The 21,573-nt window shown below is 58.8% G+C and overlaps 1 protein-coding gene across 11 annotated transcripts in view; it reads left to right on the top strand.

The window, feature by feature from the left end:
• Positions 1-21,573, top strand: part of AGAP1 (ArfGAP with GTPase domain, ankyrin repeat and PH domain 1) — a 415,084-nt gene that overhangs the window by 277,830 nt on the left and 115,681 nt on the right. For 6 of the 11 annotated variants that reach the window (XM_016158954.2, XM_036236700.1, XM_036236701.1 and 3 more), the window contains one exon: positions 12,720-12,878. The exons of the other annotated variants lie outside the window; for them this stretch is intronic. In XM_016158954.2, the coding sequence (XP_016014440.2) occupies positions 12,720-12,878 (159 nt within the window). The remainder of the gene's footprint in view (positions 1-12,719; positions 12,879-21,573) is intronic. 11 annotated transcript variants of the gene reach the window in all.

Genomic DNA, 21,573 nt, shown 5'->3' with positions numbered 1-21,573 from the left:
CCGTTGACATCTAAAGTCTCGACCACGCTGTTTTCCTGCACACTTCAGTAATCAGGACATCCAGCAAACCCATAAAAACCCAAACTAATAGCATGAATATTCAGTGACCTAGAATACTAATTATCGTCATGAATATTAATGCGATCGGACTTGCTTTTTCCTCTCCTCTTTCTCTCCCGTCCTCCTCCTCCCTCTCTCTCCCTCTCCCTCTCTCTCTCCCTCTCTCTTTTTTTTTTTTTTTTTTCCACTTAGCCGGCTCTAAAGATGGGTCATAATGAGAGCATTTAAGAGGAAGCGCGCTCCGCGCCGTGACAGGGGCTGGGGTAATAAGCAGAGCTTGATTAACGCGGTGCACTTGCGGGAGAGACGAGAGGCTTCACGTGGGCCTGCTCGGGGGAGGCGGGGAGACACCGGCGGCTCTGTTGCTGCTCCCGGAGATTAATGAGGCCTAAGAGTGCATTAGGAATAGTGACAAAGGTTTCATCTAATGGGCTCAGTCATTTTTCCTTTGAGTGACAGACGCACAGAAGTAATTGGCTGTGCAGAATGGCAGCTCATTGGCGGTACTTAAGGATACATTATCCCCGTTGTGTGGCCCGCAGAGGCTGTTTATCAAAACTGCTCACACTGCAGACGCCGAGTCGCTAAGCTGCTGTTACGGTGGTAATAGCTATTAAAAAAAAAAAAAAATAACGCCACATCAAAACTAGGTCCGCCGTCGTCTCATAGAGACAAAGTTTTTCTTTGTTTAGTTTCAAACGGTCTAGAAAGCGTTCGAATGACTCCGGAGTCTGCCCCGCGGACCGAGTGAGCGCTGCCCGTCCCCGCCTGAGTCCTCCGGCTCGCCGAGCGGCAGGCCGGACGCCGGGCCCCCGGCTTCTCACCCGCTCGTTTCCCTCGGGGCTTTCTTCCCGACGCCGAATCCTCTGCTGTGTACCTCGGCGCTCTGGCCAAACTCTTTTCAGGCAGCTTGGGAGAACACTTGCAGGGGAGCGCCTTCTTGGTGGAGGATTATTTCGCTAAAAAAAAAAAAAAAAACCAGAAATCTGTATCACGTGATGCCATCTGCCTCCGTGAACCAGGTTGCGTGGGAGTAGGTTTGAATGGCTATTTAATAACTCGTTGTTTTGAGCGGGGGGCGGGGATAATAAACGATTTATGGGGTTTCTCTTAGACGAAAATTTCAGGAAGTTTTCGCGGCATCGGAAATGAAGCCGAAGCATCGCGCCGTCGTCGGCCTCTGCGAGGAATGCGTCCGCACCGGCCGTCAGCTCCGCGGGTACCCCCTGCCGCCCCTCGGCCGTCAGCTCCGCGGGTGCCCCCTGCCGCCCCTCGGCCGTCAGCTCCGCGGGTACCCCCTGCCGCCCCTCGGCCGTCAGCTCCGCGGGTACCCCCTGCCGCCCCTCGGCCGTCAGCTCCGCGCGTGCCCCCTGCCGCCCCTCGGCTCGCGGCGGGTTCGTGCTCGCGGCCTCCCCGTCGTCGCGCTGTGCGCTCTCCCAGGCACAGGCCGTCCGTCCCCTCTCCCTTTGGCATCCTTTCCGGGTTCTGTGACCTAGCAGATATTTTTTTCATTAAGTGACTATTACCGAGTGTCGCCCGTGTGACGCGCAAGTGACAGATGTCGGGGGGGGGGGGGACGTGGCTCGCTGCCTTCCCGATCATCGCGCCTCCGTCGCAGCTTGCCGTGGCTGGGATCGCTGGGACGCGGTCCTCGCGTAAATCAGAGTTGTCCTTGCCAGTTTAAGGAAACCTCCTTCAGTTGTTTGAACTCTGAGTGGAGTGTTCTTTTCTGTAGGAGCTGACCAAAGCAGCTTGGTCCTCGATGCTTTCCGTTAAAAAACGTAAGAGAGAAGTTAGAAATACTGAGCCGTCCACCTCTGTGGGAATAGAGATCCCTACCAGTAAATGAAAATTGCTTTAGAAATGTGTTTTTCCTCTCAAACGTGTGTGTGTGGGGTGAAGAAATAATGTTTCGCCTGTCGACGTGATGCTCGCAAGACCAGCCAGACCAGCAGAATGGTTAGCACGGGGAGAGCCTAGGTGGGGTGATCTCCGCAGAAGGTCCCCGCGGCCTTCGGGGAGGCCGCTGGCCGGGCCTCAGCCGGAGTCTCAGGCGGGACCTTCTGTGCCGGAGTCAGGGCCGTGCCTGGCCTGCTCGCCTCGTCCCCTTCCCCACGCTGGCAGAGGGGAAGTTCCCGAAGCAGCCGTGGCACTTTGCCGTCCCCACACCTGCCGGCCCGGTGTCGCGGCGTCACCATGGATGCCGAGAACGTCCGTCTCTCCGGAACGCTTCTGGCGAGAGCTAAAACCCAAAACGTCCCGACCCACACACAAGTCGCCACTTCGTCCCATCGGCGTTCCGGACCTGGCTGCTCCTCGGGGCTCTCGCTCCCTGCATGGTTCTCCTGTTCCCTTCTAAGAGATGATTTTACGAGGACTGGGACAGAGAGAAGTTGGGGTGAACCACCTCAGCCCCTCCCCGAAAGTTTCAGGATCAGAAAAGTCAGTGCCATCAAATCAAAACACATTTGGTACAAAATACACCTATTGCATTTGTCACATCAAGGAGAAAGGATGTTTTAAAGGTAGAACTATCACGTGTGGGAAAACAAGAAACCGAACAATTGAATTAAGTCACTCGGGGGAGGCAGGTGGGGGAGCACCGTGCTACCAAGGAAGAACCTAGAGTGCAAGATACGGGCGTCCTGGACTTCGCTTTATGAAACGTTATCGCTCGAATGCTGTAATTATGTTTTACGACATAAAATCCTTAGTTTTAGCCTCCTTTTGTATAGTGTTGCCATATCTTACTATGACTACGTTGCTTGTAAATTCGTTCGTGGAGCCGGAACAAGAAACGGGTTTGAGCCAGGTGCGCGTCCCGTCGGCATTGCGGAAGCGTTGAGTGGGCCTCGCGGTCACCGCAGTCTGTGGGGGCAGGCGTCCCCTAGGCAGGTGGGCACAGGCAAGGTCAGCAGGCACCCCCTGCGCTGACGCATGCCGTGTACAGCCGGAAAAGCCGACTCTGTCCTTGGAACAAACATGCACACTTATTTCCAAGTACAGCCACGTAAATGAGAACTTGCCTCCTAACGTCCTCCTAACGTGTGGCGTGTTCGCATCTCGGCCTGTCCCTGACGCAGACTGCCTCCCGCTCCGGCGCGGGGCGGTGGCTGGCGATGCGGTGTGAGCGGGGTCTCCGGTCCTCCGGCCCGGCGCGCCCACGTCCGGGTCTGCCCCTCGTCCCTGGCCGGCTGGCGTCGTGTCTCAGGCCGCGTGATTTCCTTTCTTCCCCTCTGTCCTTTCGTCAGCCAGGCCTCCGAAGCTTTGGCCTAGCCGGTCATCACTCCCTCGGAGTTTCGCAAGACCGAGCGTGTTGGGAGTGTCACGGAGCTGTCCCCGTGCCCGGGCCACGTGGCCGGCGCTCGAAAACACCGTCGCGTGATCGGGCGTTGGGCTCGTGCGAAGCAGTGACGGCCACGGCACTGAAACACGGACAGGAGGCGGACGACACGAGCATTGTGCACGCGAGAACGCCACGCGAGAACGCCACGCAGAGTTCGCAGTGTGACCGTCTTAAGCCTCCACCGAAAAATAAACTAGAGAAAAGGAAGACCCGCCCTCGGTGGCGCTCGCAGCAGCAGCACCCACAGAGGCTCCGCGGCGCGCGGCGGCACCTCGTGCAGTCGGAGCGTTACGTTGGCCACACAGGCATGTCCCTTATCATCATTATCACCACTTCATTCTCTTACCATTATACCCACTTTACAAGTTAGGGACTGAAGTAAACACTTCACATGCCTGGGTCCCATCTTCTTTGAGCTGGCTGGTCATTAAGAAAATTAATTGGAAGCATACATCACGAGTTAGAAAGATGTTAATGCCGTTCGACTCAGTCATAACTCTTCTGGGATCGTATGCTAAGAAAAAACCTAAAAGTAGAGGATGTCCTTTGCAGTGTCGTTTATAATAATGAGAAACTGGAAACAACCCAAATTATTCAGAAGTAGAAAAATGGTGATATAAATTATCTACGTTAAATCATTAAGACGTTATATGTGCAAATATATATATCATAATTTTATGAAGATTATGGAAGAACATGGAAAATGAAAGGAAGTCATATTAAAGAAGTATAGCCCAAAATTACATCTTTATGGTCGTAACTAAGAAAAATTTATGCTCTGTTTAATTTGGAGACATTCTATCGGATGGGATTTTTATAGATTTTTAACATTTTTACATCTGTATAGTTTTGCAAGATAATCCTTAAGAAATTTGGCAAAAGTAACTCCTATTATGACATCAGAATTAGAACAGAATGAATGGAACTTTTCCCAGATTTTGAAAGTAACACCGAACTGTCCGGCTCCAGGATTTTAATTCTGAACATGGCCCCGGTGCTGTATTTAGTAGTAATGACATTCACCGTTACAGCCGAGTCTGGGCTCTGTGCATTCTTTTTCCCTCCGGTGAAGATGCTGTGGAAAACACATATAACCAAAAAAAAAAAAAAAAAAAAAAAATGCACAGTAGCCTAAGAAACACAGATGTCTCTCTCCTCAGTGGATGTGTTGAATAGCGCGAGTGCTCTTTCACAAGCCAGTATCACGTAAAGCAGAGCCCTGGGCACCTACATTTCTAAGAGAAGATGCCGAACGTGTCCTTGGCAGAGGCCCGTCGCCGAAACCCGGCTCCCGCGAGGGGGGCCGCTCTCGAGGCAGCCGACGGGCTGGACGGGCCCCACGCCCGGGCACTGCAGCCATCCGTGTCTCGCTTTTTTGCTGGCGCTGCGAATGGTGTTCTTTCCGGGGCTGTTGCGAGAGGACGGCACAGAGGGCGAGGCCCGGTTCGAGGTGATGGCGGCCACTGGGGGGCCCTCCGTCGTCCCGGCTGACCCCGGCGAGCCCGGCCGCCCCACGGCGACCACTGCTGAGCGTATGACACTGGAAGCTGCGGGGGGCAGGGAAGGGGCCGACAGGAGCAGGCGGCTCTGCCTGGTCCTGGGGTGAGGCCTCCGGGGCGGGGGCGGGGGGCGCTCCCCCCAGCCAGGCCCCCGCCGTCCTGAGTCCTTCTCCGGTCCAGGGCTCCGCGGTGGGGACAGAGGCTCGCTCTGCACTCCCGGGTTCTTCTCCCCCACACCCTCAAAGCACGTGAAACCTCAGCCTCACTTGTCACCGAGAGTCGAGAGTCATGTCTTTTTCAGGTTATTTAACCAATACGTCAAATGCCAAGTATTGTTTTTCTAATTAAACTCTTCGGGAAGGTCAAGCCTTGATTTTGAAGGTGGGCCTAACTCAGAAAGTGCAGTGAGCACAATTCTGTATTTTAAAAGAAATGATTGTTGATCAGTCTTTATTTGAATGCTCTGAACAGCCCGTTTCAGAGTATATTTTTAAAAATCGGAACAGGCTATTTTTAATGTAATAAGCCTTAGCTTAAAAGCGGGGTTCTGTCTTTGATGTCACTCGGTGGATGAAAACAATCCCCGCTCAATAGAAAACCAGCATCTTTTTCATGCTCGTTGGAGATCAGCCCGGGCAACATACTGATGCTCATTCAGATATAAACGCCGCGTTCACTTTGAAATGCAAATTGTTTCAAGAAAAAAATAGCATATGGTGGAGGTAAGTCCCTTTTCAAATCAACTCTTACACTTCAGGGCTGTTAGTAAAGCTGAAATTATTCTTTGGGCTGAAGCTGGTGCTTTTGACACGGGAAGGCGTGCGCCGGTCGGGGCAGCCCCGTGCGCACACACGCGGCCTCCGCGAGGAGCTGGCGCTGGGCCTCGCCCCGCCAGCCCGGCCCACGGCCACCTGACCCACAGACGGCGTGTGCGAGGAAATTCTCTGGCGGAGTTCGGAATGGGCCCAGAAGTCGAGTATGTGGTCCATGGTGATGCAGACGGTATTTGGAGAAAAGACGACACCGCAGGGTGCCACTGCGCCCCGCGCCCTGTGGACACAGCGCCCCGCGGGGCTGGACCCCTCCTTGGACTAAACGCCGGTGAAACGTGTCCTGCCCGACCCGACTCTCTCCCATCCCCCCTGCCCTGGACTCTGCGTTCGCAACGCATTCAGTTGACCTTTTTTAGCTTTTTTTTTTTTTTTCTGGCGGGGTGGGGTGGGGGGGGGTAAATTTTACTGACACAATGTCCGCAGAGGACGGACAGAATCCTGAGTTACAGCCGTGTGCACAGGTGACCCACCACAGGCGATCGAGAACCAGCTGGCAGGGAGCCAGCCGCCCGGGACGCCCCTGCGGACCCCGTTCCGTCACCGCCTGCACGGCGGGCGGCCGCCCTCGCGTTTCCCCGGCACAGGACGGCGTGGCTGGCCGACCGCGGGGAGGGACCCGGCCAGCTGTCCCGGCCGCGGCGGGCTGCGCCCTCGTGTGGCCGTGCTGTGCGGCACCCACGGCGGGGGGACGTCTCGGCCACGTGCAGGTGGGGACCGCTCTGAGATGCCGCCGTGAGCACCCTCGCACGCTTCCTGGTGCACGTGTCTGTGCCGCGTTTGGGTGTGGAGGGCGTGGGGGGGGAAGGCTGGAGGGAGAAAGCGTATTGGGCTGTCGGCGAAGGCCGCGCGGGCCGGCCGGGGGCGTCGGGAGAGCCAGGCGGGGGCGTCGGGAGAGCCGCGCGGGCCGCCGGGGGCACCGCAGTGGCCCCTCTTCCGTACCCGTCTTCACAGAGGCGGGTCAGTTGCAAAGTCTGAGCACGTCCGCAGCGTCCGTGAAGCCCACGCGAGCCGCCGTGCTCTGCCTGCTCGTCACGCCTCCCGTGGCTCTCGTGCCCCTGCCTTGCATGGTGGCCACACGCGGACGTGCCTGACACTTCCTACCGGAGGGCAGGGCCTCTATCCCCTTCCTCGTGCCCGCCTGGCAGAGGCCCAGCGCAGGGCGACAGGGAAGTGGGGGGCGGGGGGTCAGCATCGGAGGGGGGGGGTCAGCATCAGAAGGAGGGGTCAGCATCGGAGGGGGGGTCAGCGTCGGAGGGGGGGTCAGCATCGGAGGGGGGGTCAGCATCGGAGGGGGGGGTCAGCATCGGAGGGGGGGGCAGCATCGGAGGGGGGGTCAGCATCGGAGGGGGGGGTCAGCATCGGAGGGGGGCGTCAGCATCGGAGGGGGGGTCAGCGTCGGAGGGGGGTCAGCGTCGGAGGGGGGGTCAGCGTCGGAGGGGGGGACAGCGTCAGGGGGGGGTCAGCGTCGGAGGGGGGAGTCTCGGCGTCGGAGGGGGGGGTGTCGGCGTCGGAGGGGGGGGTCAGCGTCGGAGGGGGGATCAGCGTCGGGGGGGCAGCGTCAGAAGGGAGGCAGCGTCAGAGGGGGGGCAGCGTCGGGGGGGTCGGCATCAGAGGGGGGGGTCAGTATTAGGGGGGGTCCGCATCAGAGGGGGGGTCAGCATCGGGGGGGGGGTCCGCATCAGACGGGGGGTCAGCATCGGGGGGGGGCCGGGCGCTGTGCACGGTCGGATGCACCCTCCTTGCGAGGCTCGCGAGCCCGCCGCGCGCCCCCACGCCGAGACCCCGGGCCGGGCCCCGTGGCGGCGTGTTGCCCGCAGCAGTGGCCGTGGCCAGAGCGTCAACACTGTCACGCACGGTTCCGCTGCGGGCCGGCGGCACCGCGCGCACAGTCGTGTCACAGGAGAGGAGCCCCGAGGTCAGGAAGCGAACCCGGGACTCGCCTGCCCCGCCTTTGCCCTGGGAGGCGCCGTGACTGTCCCAGACGAGACCTCGCATCTGTCACCCACGTCTGTCCCTGAAAAGCCCGTCGGAAGTCGTGACGGAACGGACGCGCCCCGGAAGGGCAGGGGGAGCGAAAGGTGGGACGAGGAGGACGAAGGGGACGGGGGAGCGGAGAGGAACCCCCACCCTCGGGAGGCCAGCCCCTGGCGCCCTCGGCTTCCTCTGGAGGCCCCGTCTGCCGACCCTGGCTTGAGCCGGTGACCGGGAACTAGTCGTTACACCTGCCTCCTCTGCCCCAGGAGAGAGGGCGCTCCAGCCTGGCTTCAGAGTCTCTTCCCTCACGGGAAAGACACATTCTAGCAAAAAAAAGAAAAGTGATTTCCAGTTGTCCGCTGGCTGTCCCCCCCGCCCCCCGCAGCAGACCGCGGCCTCGCATCTTGTTCCTCAGCCACGCCAGTGAAGTTCCGTAGCACAGGGGTTCAGGTGGAGGTGTTTGGGGAGGGTCTCTCTCCTGGACACCACAGGGCGTCCCTCTGACCACGGGCGTCTGCACAAAGCTCCGTCGTCCAGGGCACGCAGACACCTGGCCGCCCCACTGGGGGTCTGGTCTGGGACTCCAGCCCTGTGGCCGGCTTATGCTCGTGCTTCTAATGGCTGGGTAGCGAGAGCTCCGGGCCCTGTTACACACACTTTAACGAGTCTGGTACAGGTGTGAGGATTTCATTTAACTCATCAATAACAAAGCCCCGAGCTTGGTTTCTTTATTGACTGTTGGTGGCCATTTGAGTTTCGGATCTCAGCCTTCCACGTGACCCCTGGGAGAGGAGGCCCAGCCGGGCGGCTGCTCAGCGTGCGTGAGGCCCTGGGGGGCATTTAGAACAGCGTCTAGCCACCATGTAGTCAATCTTATGACCCCTAATGCTTAGGAAATCAGATGAGTCCTGGGCTTCTCTCACAAATGCGAACTCCAGATCCTCAGCTTTACGTAAGAACGTGTTGACGAACTAGAATCCTCGGAAAGATGAAGCCCTAGAATAGGGGTCCCCAAACCCCGGGCCAGTACCAGTTTGTGGCCCGTTAGGAACTGGGCCACACAGCAGGAGTGGGCGGCGGGCTAGTGAGCGAGCAAAGGTCCATCTGTGTCTGCAGCCGCTCCCCGACGCCAGCATCACCGCCTCAGCTCCACCTCAGGTCATCAGGCATCAGATTCTCATAGGAACACTGGTCCCTGGAGCCATGAAGGCTGGGGACCGCTGCCCTAGAGGACCCTGAGAGAGAATAAAGCGGTTCTCAGTTCAGCGTCCCCCTTATGTGCCCGGAGTGAAAACTCCCCATGTGGTCACATAGAGGGCGGTTGTCACTACACGAGTCCACACGGAAAACTGGGATCAGGGGCGGTGTTCCTTGACGGCGAATTAGTGACCTGCATTCGGGAACAGAAATGAAGTCACACATTAGCCTTAGTTGGGGATGGGGTGTGTAAAAACAAGTGTCGGAAATCGTGACACAAAATACTGTGACTAGACTTTAGATCTGCGTAGCTGTAAAAAATATTCATGAAACATTCGAGGGTAGCTGGTTTCTGTGACTGATGGATTTACTCAGATGGATAGAAACGACTCAAAGTGTGACCACTGGTCCAGGACGGCCCACTGTGGGGCGACGTGCTGCATGGACCCCACAAAGCCAGCAGGCCGCTTCACGGTGTCGTGGCCCAGTCCGTGGACCACTGGTTTGCCCCAAAGTTAAAGCACGGGTCTGTGCTTTTGCATTTGAAGGCAGGTACCTGTTTATGAGTCTCCAAACTGTGTATTTAAGGCAGACGCGTTTCTTTTATCATTTGATTTTCAGGAAAGTTTTAACAAATTAAAATAAAATGAGTGCATTTGTAAGAAAGATGTACTCTGACCTGAGGGAAAAAATCAGAAACATCTTACTTCTGAAATGAGAATTCTTCTATTCGTGCTTTTGGAGATTCTGTAACTTAATGGTAACCAAAGGTCGGGACCCGGGGGGCAGGTAGCTGGCGTGTGGGGGCTCCGGCCCTCGCTGTGCACACTGCAACCCTGGAGACAGATCCAGAGCTGGACAGGCAGCCTCTGACCCACGATGGATTCCCTTACGGCGTTTCGACGTTAAGAATGTCCAGTAGCGGTCCACGTTTGGTAGCAACTGTCGTTTCAGGGGTCAGACGACCCCGTTTGACCTGTGTGGGCAAACTCTTACAGGTTTTTTTTTAATAAATGCAGTAAATAGGTTTTCTCTTCCTTATCATTTTCTTAACAATGTTTCTTTAGCCTTCTATATTGTAAGAATGCATATATGATACATATAATGTACAAAATACGTGTTAATTGACTGTGTGTGTTATCAATAAGGCTTCCAGTTGACAGTGGGCCATTAGTAGTTACGATTGAGGGGAGTCAAAAGTTGTCCACAGATTTTCGACTGTGTGAGGGTCAGCTACCCCAGTGCTCGCGTTTTCAAGGGTCAACTATGCCGTGCACTTTGAACTGTGAGCTTTTCCCGAGCTAGTGACCTGTGGTATGATGCTCTCTCTTGAGGCTGGGCACCTGGAGCGAGATGCTTTTGCCCAGCTATCGGCTAATGCAAGTGGTCAAGGTGGGCGAGAGGAAGCTGTGACATTCAGTCGGTTAGATGTACTAAAGGCATTTTTGACCGGTAACATTTTCCATTTATGATGAATTGTGGGGACATAGCCACATCGGAAGTCAAGGAGCATCTATAGTCACAAATACAGGCCCGGGGCAGCCAGATAGTCTCATTTTTCAAGTGACACCAAAATCACAGATGTTTAGATGAACTGTCTCAAGATTCTGTTTTTTAAAAAGAAGCCATTATCCACTTAGCAGTAACATATCTAAGAACTCGGCGCAGACCCCTGGCACACGCGTGTGGACCAGTTTTAACGTTACGCTTCCGTGACTCTGCCCACATCCACACGCACACCTGGCCAGAGTCCAGTCGCGTTTGCGTCTGGTCCAGCACTTGGGAGTTGAGCGTGGTTGGGGTGCGAAGCCCCTCACGGGCCAGAGGGCTCTGAGCTGTCTGAAGGATTCCACGGCTGCTATGGGTCGCGGACGGATTCTGTAGTCAGACGCCAGGAGCGCACGGTCTCGACCGGCGTTTCTTCACCCCAGAGACGCCACTTCACTTCCGTGGGGACCACTCAGGATCAGATGCCAGAGCCGCTCCACCGGCAGGGTACTGGACTTGCGCCTAGAAGGTCAAAAACTGGTGACTAGCCACGGCCTGTGGTCAGCACCGTGGCCAGCGACCAGCCACAACCCCGTGGTCAACACCGTGGCCAGCGACCAGCCACGCCCTCGTGGTCAGCACCGTGGCCAGCGACCAGCCACAACCCCGTGGTCAGCACCGTGGCCAGCGACCAGCCTCACCCCCGTGGTCAGCACCGTGGCCAGCGCAGAGGCAGTTTTCTTTAGTGTGCACGTCAGGAGTCTGTCTTTTTCTGCCGTGGATGTTTGGCCTGGAGATGGAGAACTCGTCTGCCTAAGTCTAGCCTGCCCTTTGCGGGGTGTTGCCAGCTGGCCCCCACGTGTTGCTTGTCCGAGGGCCAGGCGGCCCGGGCCACCCGTGGGCGTGTGGACACTGGCGTCTGGAGTTGTGCTCCGAGCCGTCGGGGACAGTCGCGCCAAGACAGCCCCCTCCACCTTTTAAAAGCCGGTCATCGGGGTGGTTAGGCCGGTCATCTTTGGGGAGCCGCGCCCCAGAGAGGGGGGACAGGGGAGGTGGCACTGCGGGCCTGAGCATCGTGTTGGCGTTGTCGACCCAGAGACAAGAGGCGAATTCGGTTTTCTTTTTCGAGGCGTCCAGCCCGGGTGCTGGAAGCTGGTGTGACACGGGTCATGCGGGCAGATCCCACCCTCGGTGACATCGGCTGGACGCGGAGACGCGCCGCCTCGATGCCCCTGCGAGGCCCGGAGTCGCCGGGGGCAGCGTGGCCGGGCGGCCCGGCTCAGCCGTGGCCACAGCTCGCACCTTCTCGCCGTCTTCCCCGGCTCTCCTTCTGTCTTTCCTTTCCCTGTCGTCCTCCGTGAAAATGTTAGCAGCATCCTGCGCCTGGTCTGCTACGAGTTCATGCGATGAAGTTGGGGAGGCGCCTGGGACCCCCAGGAGGTGTTGTGGGGCGCAAGCCTGGGCCCGAATTTGGATCTGAGTGGTGGGCATGTGGAATCAGGCCCAGGTGGAAGAGAAGGCCCAGGCCCACACCCGGTGGTTCAGAAGGACGTCGTTCCAGAACAATTTAGAACTTAATTGGTTCTAAACTAGAACAGTAGGAGGAAAGTTGAAAAAAGAGAAACCTAATACATTTGGAGCTTTGCGTGTGTTTCTAACCAATTCACTAGGAGCCACGGCTGTCCGGCCAAGCTTTAGAGAGAGGCACTTCGTTATGTTTTTGAGTCTAAAGTTGGCGTGACCGGATAGCAATTCATGCTGATGCTGAGCACCCGGTTCAGGTCGCTAACTCTGCAGCGGAATCAGTTTTCTTCACCGGCCGTGCGCCGCGGACCCGCTCAGCTGGCGTTTCCTCTGCGCGGCCTTCTCAGGGGCGAGGGCGAGCGTACCTGGGTTCAGAGCCGGCGTTTCCCCCGGCACCGCTGGGATCGGTGTTGATGGCAAAGTCTGCTTTCACCACGGAGGGCGCCGAGCAGGGGACTCGCAGGGGTGCCGTGTCGACGCGGCTTCCGTGCAGCCGCCCGGCCGGCCCGGCCCGCGTGGCGCCGGTGCCCGCAGCGGGTCTGGCCTCCGCCGCCGCCGCGTCGAGAGGTGGCGGCCATGCTGCGTGTCCTCGGGGTGGTTCCGCGCACGGACCTCTGACGCCGGAGGTCCCTCCGTTCCTCCAGAATGCCGCCCCGCGCCCCTCTGCCGCGCAGGCAGGACGGCGGCTCCCGCGGCGCTGCGGGCCGCGGTGTGCGCGCGCCGAGGCCCTTAGACTAGGGCGCGCTGGCTCCCGGGGTCCGCATCGCGCTGGTGTTCACCCGACTTGTTTGTTCCTAGGAAATGTCACTAGCGTGTCTGGGCCTCAGATGGCGAGCGGCGTCAGCCTGGGCTCCCTCCACGGCCGAGCGGACGGCATGCAGCAGCGCTCCTGCTCAGTCTCCAGTGCCGACCAGTGGACCGAGGCTGCGGTCATTGCAAACTCGGCCGTCAGCAGCGGTAAGCGAGGGCGCCGCCCCACGGACCCACGGCCACCTCCGCGTCCTCGGCTGCAGGCGGGGGGGGCGCGCGTGACGCCCCGAGCTCTCCGCGCGGCGCTCTGCGCGTGGCCCCGTGGGGCGGCCACGTCAGCGGCCCACGTCCCCCCACCGGTCTGCGGGGTGTTTTGTCCTCGGTGGGCTCCGTCGCGCACGTCAGCTCGTTTGTTCCTGTTTGGCACGGGGAGGGGTCGGTGTTCACCCCCACCTGACAGATGTGAAACGTGGGGCCACGGACGGGACAGGTGGTTGACTCAGGGTCACGTGACGGGGCGGCAGCAGATCTGATCACATGTCTTCCACGGCACGGCTCCGCTCCCACCATTCATGCCCCTTTTACAGCGCTCGCGGGTGTGTTCATCAAAGGAAAACCCGTAATTCGTCCCCTTATCTTTTTTTTTAAGATCCCTGGTACATCCTCCAAATGTTGGGTGGTCGCACCCACCCCCTTTTTTCAATACCTGGAGGCAGCTCCTTGGGACACACATGTGCCCACTGCAGACCACGTGACGTATGTGAGAAACATGAATTATGCAGCGTTGGGCCGGCCGGGCTCACCGCGAATGCTTTGCCTGGGGCACTCTGTCGATGGCCTGTGCACCGGTGTTTAAAGGAATTCCCACTGTTGTATGTCATCTATCAGACGGGGTTTTAGAGCAATTTTAGCATAATTTGTTCTAATTAAAAGATTCGGCGTCAGACCTTCCCCGTAGACCCACCAGCTGCTGCCGTAGGACGTTCGCTCTGGGTAAACATCGCCCGTGTTTGCGGTTCCTCCACGCTCCTCCGGCAGACGCCTCCGCGCGGGGGCCCGAGAGGAAGCCGTCCCCACACCCGGGGAGCAGGAGACGTGGAGGCCGCGGAGGCCACGGAGGCCGCTGCCAGGAAGCTCGGAGCAGCGTGGCCTGGACACGCTGGAGGCCGGAGCGAATGAGTGGAGGACGCCTTGGCGTTCCCGCGGCACCACGGGGGATCGCCAGGGTCTGCCCGCGCCCCCCCCCCCGGGGACTCCTCGGGGCTGTCGCCTTCCATCGCACACCACGAGGGCTCCTCGAGAGCTCCGCCGTGCGCGCCCGGCCCCGGGCCGCCTGTGCGTCCGCAGCCTTCGCCCGGCTCGTCCGCGCTCCCGTCAGAGGCCCCCGCCTGTCGCCCCGGAGGCCGCCGCCCTTCCGCAAGCCTGTGTTCTCGTCTGGCGAAAGGGCGTGTCCCTCCCTCGCGTCGTCACCGGTGTGTGTGTCACAACCCCCAGCTCGGTCTCCGTACTGAACAGCTGCCGGCGTCGTCACAGGCCCTTTCTGTGGGGTGGCAGTTCCCACGTTTAGCCTGCACATCGGCAGATACCTCGAAGCGCACGGGTTTTCAGCGAGGATTAGTGTTCCTGGCCGAGCGGCGTGTTCTGTCACCGCCTCTGTGCGAAGGTGTGCTCCCCCGTGTGAGGCCCCACACTGGCCCCTCCGGGCCCGGTGCACGCGCCGCCTCGGCCCCGCCCGGTCAGGCCGCGGGCCCCCGAAGCTCCCCCTTCTGAGGGCGACGTGCTGAGTCGCCAGCGCATCCCGCTGCGAGCAGTTTCAGGGTCTGTTCCCGACGCGCTGTGGGAGTTGCAGTTGGGGAGAGGGTGGGGTTAGAAGAACAAATTCCCGGATGAGACCATCACCCCAGTCTTTGCCCCCACTGCACTCAGAATGCTTTTATAGAAAGGGCATTGGAATCAGCGTGTTGATCTAAAATCCGCTGTACACGCTTCCCTCTGCGCGATCATCTCTAGCGGAGACTCGCGAGCTGGCTTTGCCGCTGCTTCCCGCTCTTTGCGTCCGCTTATGCGTGTCTGCGGGGGGCATCGCCGCACCCCCAGATCCTCGGTTTGGTCGGACATGTCTTCCCACAGAAGTCGTTTGCTTAGGTCCGCACCCCTGTACGTATCAGGGACCTGTGGGAGCCTGAGCTCACCTGTGCAAATGCCACTTTTGAAAGTGCCGGGATTCCTCGTGTAGTACTGCGCTAGGCTGTCCATTCTTCCTTCATACAGTGTGTTTGTAAAGAACAGTTAGGCCGCCTGACGTCACGAAGCTTTGAACCCTGAATGCAGGAGATGAGAAGCCCAGGTCTGCGCCCCGGAACCAGCCCCCTGTGGGGCGTGGATGGAGAACGTAAGAGAAAGCCCGGCCGAAATCGCGCGGGTGGCTTAAGGACCGGTAGAGCGAATCAAGGCAGACTTCCCAGAGAGAACCACACTCAAGCAACGCTTAAAGGACCGGGTGGGCTTGTTTGTGTGCAAAGCCGCAGGAGGAGGAAGTTGTTGTAAGCATCGAGGCAGCTTGGACAGAGGCTGGGAGACGAGGCAGGGACCGTGGGGGAGCCGAGGAGCCGCGGCACGGCGGAGGTGTTGGTCGGGGTGCAGCAAGACGAGAGCCGAGAGGGACCGAGGGCCAAGAGGCCAGAGCTGCGGAATCCGTCAGCGTGGTGTTGGAAGACTCGCCGCTGGCGTTTTAACTAGCCCGATGCAGAAATCCAGCAGAACGCGGGGCGTAAGCACGGTTCCTGTGGGTTTGCTGGGTTCTTCCTTCACGCCTGTATCGAGCACAGGGCGATGGGATGTGAGACGCAGCCCGCTGGGGAAAAGCGCCCACCGTGGCGATCGTAGCGAGAGCTGACGTTTATCGAGGACTTCCCGCGGATGGCGTCATTGGATTCCCCGGGAGCGGACGCCGTCGTTGGCTCCGTTTGACAGACAAGTAGGCTCAGGTGCGTAAGGATTCAGTATCGCTTGTCCCATGTGACATCCCAGTAAGGGTCGGGGCGCAGACTCGGGTGGCCAGATTCCAGGCCTTGGTTCTATGTCAGCTCTTCTCAAGATATGCTTCTCATAGAGCAGCAGCAGCATCTCCCGGGAACCAGCTAGAAATGCAGATTCTCAGGCCCCGTCCCAGATCCTCTGAATCCCAAAAAGGGGCCTGTGTGGTAACCAGCCCTCCGTGGAATGATGCTGCCCGCTGACGCTTGAGAGCCACCCCTCAAAATCCTTGCTTCCCAGTGTGGTCCACGGACCAAGTGGTGTCCAACAGCCCCTGGAAGTTGTCTAGAAATGCAGGATCCCAGGTCCCCAACCACGACTTGCTGGATCAGAGCCGCATATGACCGAGATCCCTGTGATTCGGGGTTGGGAAGCCCTGTCTGCCTGCGGTGAGGGTCGTGACCTGGCCACCTCCCGGGAGCATCCCTGCCCTCAGCGGCTCATGAGCTGGCCAGATGCAGAGCCGGCTTTAATGACCATCGGGGCACGGGCTCTGACAGGCGACTTCGAGAAAACACATGCAGGCGCGGACTTCAAGACCGCGCATCGACATTCTCTTCGTCAGCGTCCCCCTGGAAAATAGTCACAAAAGAGACGAATAGGACTGAGAGGGTTCGGCCATGCTTTTCCTCTTTAAGTTGCAGTTGATACACACCCCACCCTCTTTTTTTTTTTTTTTTAAATCATTTTTATCTTTCTCCCCTAAGCCTCCGGTTTGGCTGTTCCGAGCCATGAAAAGCTTGCACTGTGCTAGCAGCAGGGATGGGAGAGGCTGAGCAGCTTTTGAATTCAAATGCCCGTGTGTCAGTGAATACATCCTCCCATTGCCCCGCGCTCTTATTGTAAAACACAGTAATAATAACAACATCGGGATTCCATTTTTCTCTGCCCTCTCGTCCACACTAAATTAAGACTTTGGTCCAGAGAACTTTTCAAAGTCTCCCCTTCTAGATGCACACGCTCCCTGGGGGCTGCTGTCTCTTAAGCAGCTGCGAGCAACTCCTAATTAGATAGATCACTTTGTAGTGTGCAAAACTACAAAACAGGAGGTTCTGGTTAAATTACGGGGGGAAGAAAGGAAGAATCCGTTCTGTGCAGCGGAGTGTCTCGCCACTTTATGACTATTACTGTGGTAAGGTTTTACATCGAAGTACCTGGGGTTTAAAATTAAATGTCTAATATAATTTGGCGTTGCTAACATGAGACTCCCATCTGCCCTCGGAGGAAATCCAGACAGCTCAGTTCAGGGTTTCAGATTGCTGTCTGCCGGCTGGCTCGCAGCACGCGGGACTGGGCCCCTCGTCAAAGCAGCACCTCATGCTGCTCGGCGTAATTTTTTTAAATGCAGAAACATATTCATCTTGGGCTTCTGCATTGAAAAAGGCCGTTCCCGTAGCACATGAAAAATTAATTTTTTTACATTTTTCCTCACTCTCCTAAGTGTTTGACAGAAGTAATTTTTGCAGCAAGAGAGAATAAAAACGGGCGGCTGTAAATCCCTGTCCTGGAACCTCTTGTGTAGATTCTTTATGGGCCCAGAATTGATCTACACATCAGAGCCTGTTGTGGTTTAAACTGTTTATCACCGTAATGGTGGTAGCGAGCCCGTGAACACCAACTCATAATCCTGGCTGAAAGAAATTGGTGTTTGCAGTCAATGAAGGGGCAGCTCAGCTTTATTGATAGGTCCAGAACAATTATCTCTGCAACAACTACTGATTGAGGGTTTTCTTGAATCTTACGGGGAGTCTGTGAATTTTCTTTTTTATTATTAATCATTTTCTCTATAGGTAATTTTCCCCAGAAGGGATAGCGGGGCGTTAGCATCTCTGTGGGGAACAGGGGACCCCAGGGGGTCATTTGTAGCACACCGGGTTGTCATATCTCACTCGAAGGCAAAATGAATTTTGGGGGGGCATCACACCTGTGCTGAGGGACCCCCCGCGTCTGTCTGCGCGTGTTCCTGAGGGTCTCAGCGAGTTCCCCTGGGAGTGCCAGCCTTGGCCCGAGGGCCTCAGCCGTTGCCGTTGCCATGGCAGCCACGCCCCGCCTGCCTCTTGACTGTCAGGTTGTACTGCTGGCTCCACCCCGTCCCCGATTGCTGCAGTCCGGCCGTTAATCTCCCGCCGCAGCGGCTGGCCATCGCGGTCAATATCACATCGCTTCAGATGACACTGAGCGTCCCACGTGAGCCCGCCTCACCGGGCCGCCGTCCAGCCCCGTCCGCGTCGGGTGGGAATCCGCGTCCGTCCTGCCGCCCCGCTGCGGGGCCGCGCGCGCATGCGCACCGCCGACCGACCGGCCGGTCGCGCAGCCTCGCGTCCGAATCTACGCGGCGTGGACGGCGGGGTGCGGATCCGAAGCCGTGGCGTCGTTGCCAGCTTCCGAACATGTTTTCCCATCGCGAACCTTTTTCGCACGGCGCTTTCAGTGACGGGCTAGAAGCACAGGTGTCCGCTCGGCTCCTGGCTGCTGGGCCTCCCCGCCCCCCAGGACGGCCAGCCGGGCCCCCGCCTTTGGGGTCACAGAGCGCAGGCTCCAGGTCTTCCTCTGCCCGGATAGTATGCTGACAATTTCGGTGTGCGACCAGCAAGGGGTGGCAGTGTGACACTCTGTCACCCGGAGGCTTGTCTGTGCTGGGGGGAGGGTTAGTGAGAGGGAGGGAGCGACGACAGGCCGCCGCCCTTGTCAGCCGCCCTGTGTCAGGCCCCGCCCAGGTGCGGGAGGGCCGCCGCTGAGCGCCACTCCCCCAGCAAGCGGCCAGAACTCGAACCCAGGTCCTCGCGCTTCCAGAGCTTACGGTTTTCCCTGTGTGTGTGTGTTTAAGGAAGAATGAATACTTAAGACGCTGTATCAAAAAACGTGTTTGCCCTGCCAGGAAGCTTGCTTTTTAAGGAAACACAGCATTTTCTCTCCTCTCACTCACCCTGAGCTCATCCTTTATCGCCGGTTCCGCCCGAATCCTGGCTGGCGTTCAGACGCGTTCCCTGGGGCTCGCCGTCAACCTTCAGCTCAGCGCTGTGTTAAGGGGCTCATGGGCTCTCATCTCTCAAAGCTGGGCACTCTGTCTGAGCCGCCGTCCGCTCCCTTCTCCGGGGAGTCACCTAATTAAAGGGATGACCCCGGCTCCCTTCTCTGCGTGGCTCCGGGGGAAAGCAGGAGCTTCCTGGGGTAACTGGCCGCGGGGGGGTGGGGGAGCTGTGTTTTCCTTCCTCCCGGTCGGAACTTTGTGCTTTGTACTTCGTCTCCTTAGTTCCTTCCGATCTGCTGTTTCTAGCAGCGGGTGTTGACCAGGGGACTCGCGGCCCGGGCATCAGAGCGGGAGCTGTGGGTTTCGTGCTGCAGGCCAGCAACGCTCACTTGGCCCGGCAAAGTCTAGAAACCCTTTTAAGCAGACCGTTGAGAAGGCTGTCGCCACTTGCCGTAGCGCCCGGACCATGTCTGTCTGTCAGGTCAGTGCCTTCGTCTAGACCAGTGGGTCTCAGCCAGGGGCGATTTTGTCCCCAGTGGGGACCTTTGGCGATGTCCGGAGACTTTTCGGGTTGTCACGACTGGGGGCGGGTGGGTGCTCCTGGCACCCAGTGTGTGGAAGCCAGAGATGCTACTAAACATCTCTAGGGCAGCCCCCCGCCCCACCACTGTGAAGAACCATCTGGCCCAAACTGTCGGCGCCGATGCCGAGGTCAGCGAAGACTTGGGCCCTGTGGTCCCCAGCACCAGCCCAGTGTCCTTCCCAAAGAAAAGGAAGCCCGTGTCCTCTCTGGTGACGGTTGCTGCAGCCAGCCCAAGGCGGTGCCTCGTCCATAGTGGACTTTAACCAGCTCCACAGACCACCCCCCAAAGCAGACGGCGGGGACGTGGCCAGCTCAGTGGCAGTCCTGCTGCTGTTGGCTGGGACATGACATGATACCCGTCAAACGCTCGCCGCTCCAGGCACGAGGACCCGGCGGGGCGAGGAGCCGTTTCAGACGCGGAAACGGAGACACAGCGGGCCAGTCGCGGGCTGGACTCCGCCTCAGGCTCCGTCTTAAGGTCACCGTGCTGTTGCGTTAGCCACCACGTTTGCTGTCCCCGAGGCTGCTGTGTGAGGGCGGCCAGGCCCCCGTCAGGGACCCGGGGGCCCGCTGCCTGTGTGGGGTCATGTGGATGACCTGCATTGACAGGCACGACCTTGACACCCTCCACATTTAGAGGCCACAAAATGAGTTAGGCTGACAAAGCGAAGTTTGGAGAGAAAAACCCTGATTTCAGGTTCAGCAAACCAGGTGGACAAAGATAGAACGGGGTGCCCGCCTCGGCGGGCGGAGCTGGCGCAGCCACCCCGCCCCTGTGCCGGGAGCGCCCCCTGGGCCCTGAGAGGCCGGGAGGCCCCTGACCGCCGCGTGGCTCGGTTCTGCCCAGTCCACACCTGCAAGGTTCTCCCGTGGGGCCACGTTTCCAGGAGGATTTTGGTGGATAAGCAGGATGCAGAGGGCTAGAGAAGGGTCAGACACCCCCGTCATGTGGGGAGGGACTGAGGAACTGGGGCTGGGGGCCCTGGGCAGGGTCTCAAGCCGGCTGCACGTTGTGCTCTGGAAGGTTCCTGGGGCCGAGGGCTGGCGATGTGCTTCGTTCGGGCAGGGACAAGGGAAGGTCCCCAGGGGCTTCCACCATGCAGCCAGGGCTGAGGGCCACTGTCCCGGGGAGGGGGTAACCGTGTGTGCCAACAGTGGCCGTGAGGGAGAACGAGCCTTATCCATAGGCATCCGGAGAGCTGAGCCAGGAGCAGGGGTCCCCGCCGCAAGAGCAGCTTTGACACAAAGTAGCATGAAGTAATGCCGCACAGTGTAACCTTTCTAAGGGGCCATTCGCAGACTTCCTCTGGCCACTTCCGCTGTCTGCCCTCCCTTCCTCAGCTGTCCTGCCTCCCACGCTCCCGTGCTTCCCCGACAGCTGTCCTCGCCGTCTGGTCACCCAGCGGCCACTTTCTCTCTGACCCATCCCGCTGTCTGCTGCACCCACCTCTGAGTGAACTCTGCTGTCACCCAGGTGGCCAGCCTGTCCACCCCGTCCGTCCCAGGCACCTTGGTTCCCTTTGGCATCGACTTCTGAGCAGTGACGGCCACTTCATCCTGCTCAGAACTCTCTCTCCTGTCGGCTTCTCTGATGACACGTCCTCTGGGGTTCGCTGCTGTTCTCAGTCACCTGCCCCCGCCCCTAGACCCAGGTCATCGACGTTGCTCAGGGCCCGGCCTTCTGCTCTCACGGCACACCCTCCCTGGGTGCGCCTGGCCACCTGCTAAACACGGGGGCTGCTCCAGTTCACACGCCGGCCTTGACCACTCTGTCCTCCGTTGAACCTGGGAGGCCGCTGACCACCTCGCGCCCAGCATGTGCAAGGCAGGACTCCAGATTCCACTCTGAAAATCTGTGTTCTCAGCGGCCTTCGCACTGTCCCGTCCCCCAGTAGCTCAGGCCACAAACACAGGTCCTGAGTCGTCCTCCCCTCGCCCCATGCCGCCGGCTCTCCCCACCTGCCTTCCCGCCGTGCCTGCCGGGCTGCCCGCTCCCCCTCTCCGAGTCCACCTGGCTCCACTGCAGCTGCGGCTCATCTCCTGCGCCTCATGCTCACCCCCCCAAAGTGCGCCACACTCATCCTTCAGAAAAAACCAAGATGACTCAGATAGCAGCCCCCCCCCCCGCCACACACACACACACAAGGCACTCTGGTGGCTTCCCCCTGCACGTGGTGGTTTTATCTCTGGCCAACAAGACTCCAGCTGGTCTGGCCCCTGACCCATGTCCGGTCTCCCACCCCCTCCTCCAGGTCGCTCTCCCCAGCTCCCGCCCACCCTCTGCTAGGATGTGGCGAGTCATCCACATCACT

This window comes from Rousettus aegyptiacus, unplaced genomic scaffold, assembly GCF_014176215.1.
Source record: "Rousettus aegyptiacus isolate mRouAeg1 unplaced genomic scaffold, mRouAeg1.p scaffold_m13_p_2, whole genome shotgun sequence".
NCBI lineage: Eukaryota > Metazoa > Chordata > Mammalia > Chiroptera > Pteropodidae > Rousettus > Rousettus aegyptiacus.
The sequence above is the reverse complement of the archived record's forward strand: the minus strand, read 5'-3'. Positions and strand labels throughout refer to the sequence as shown.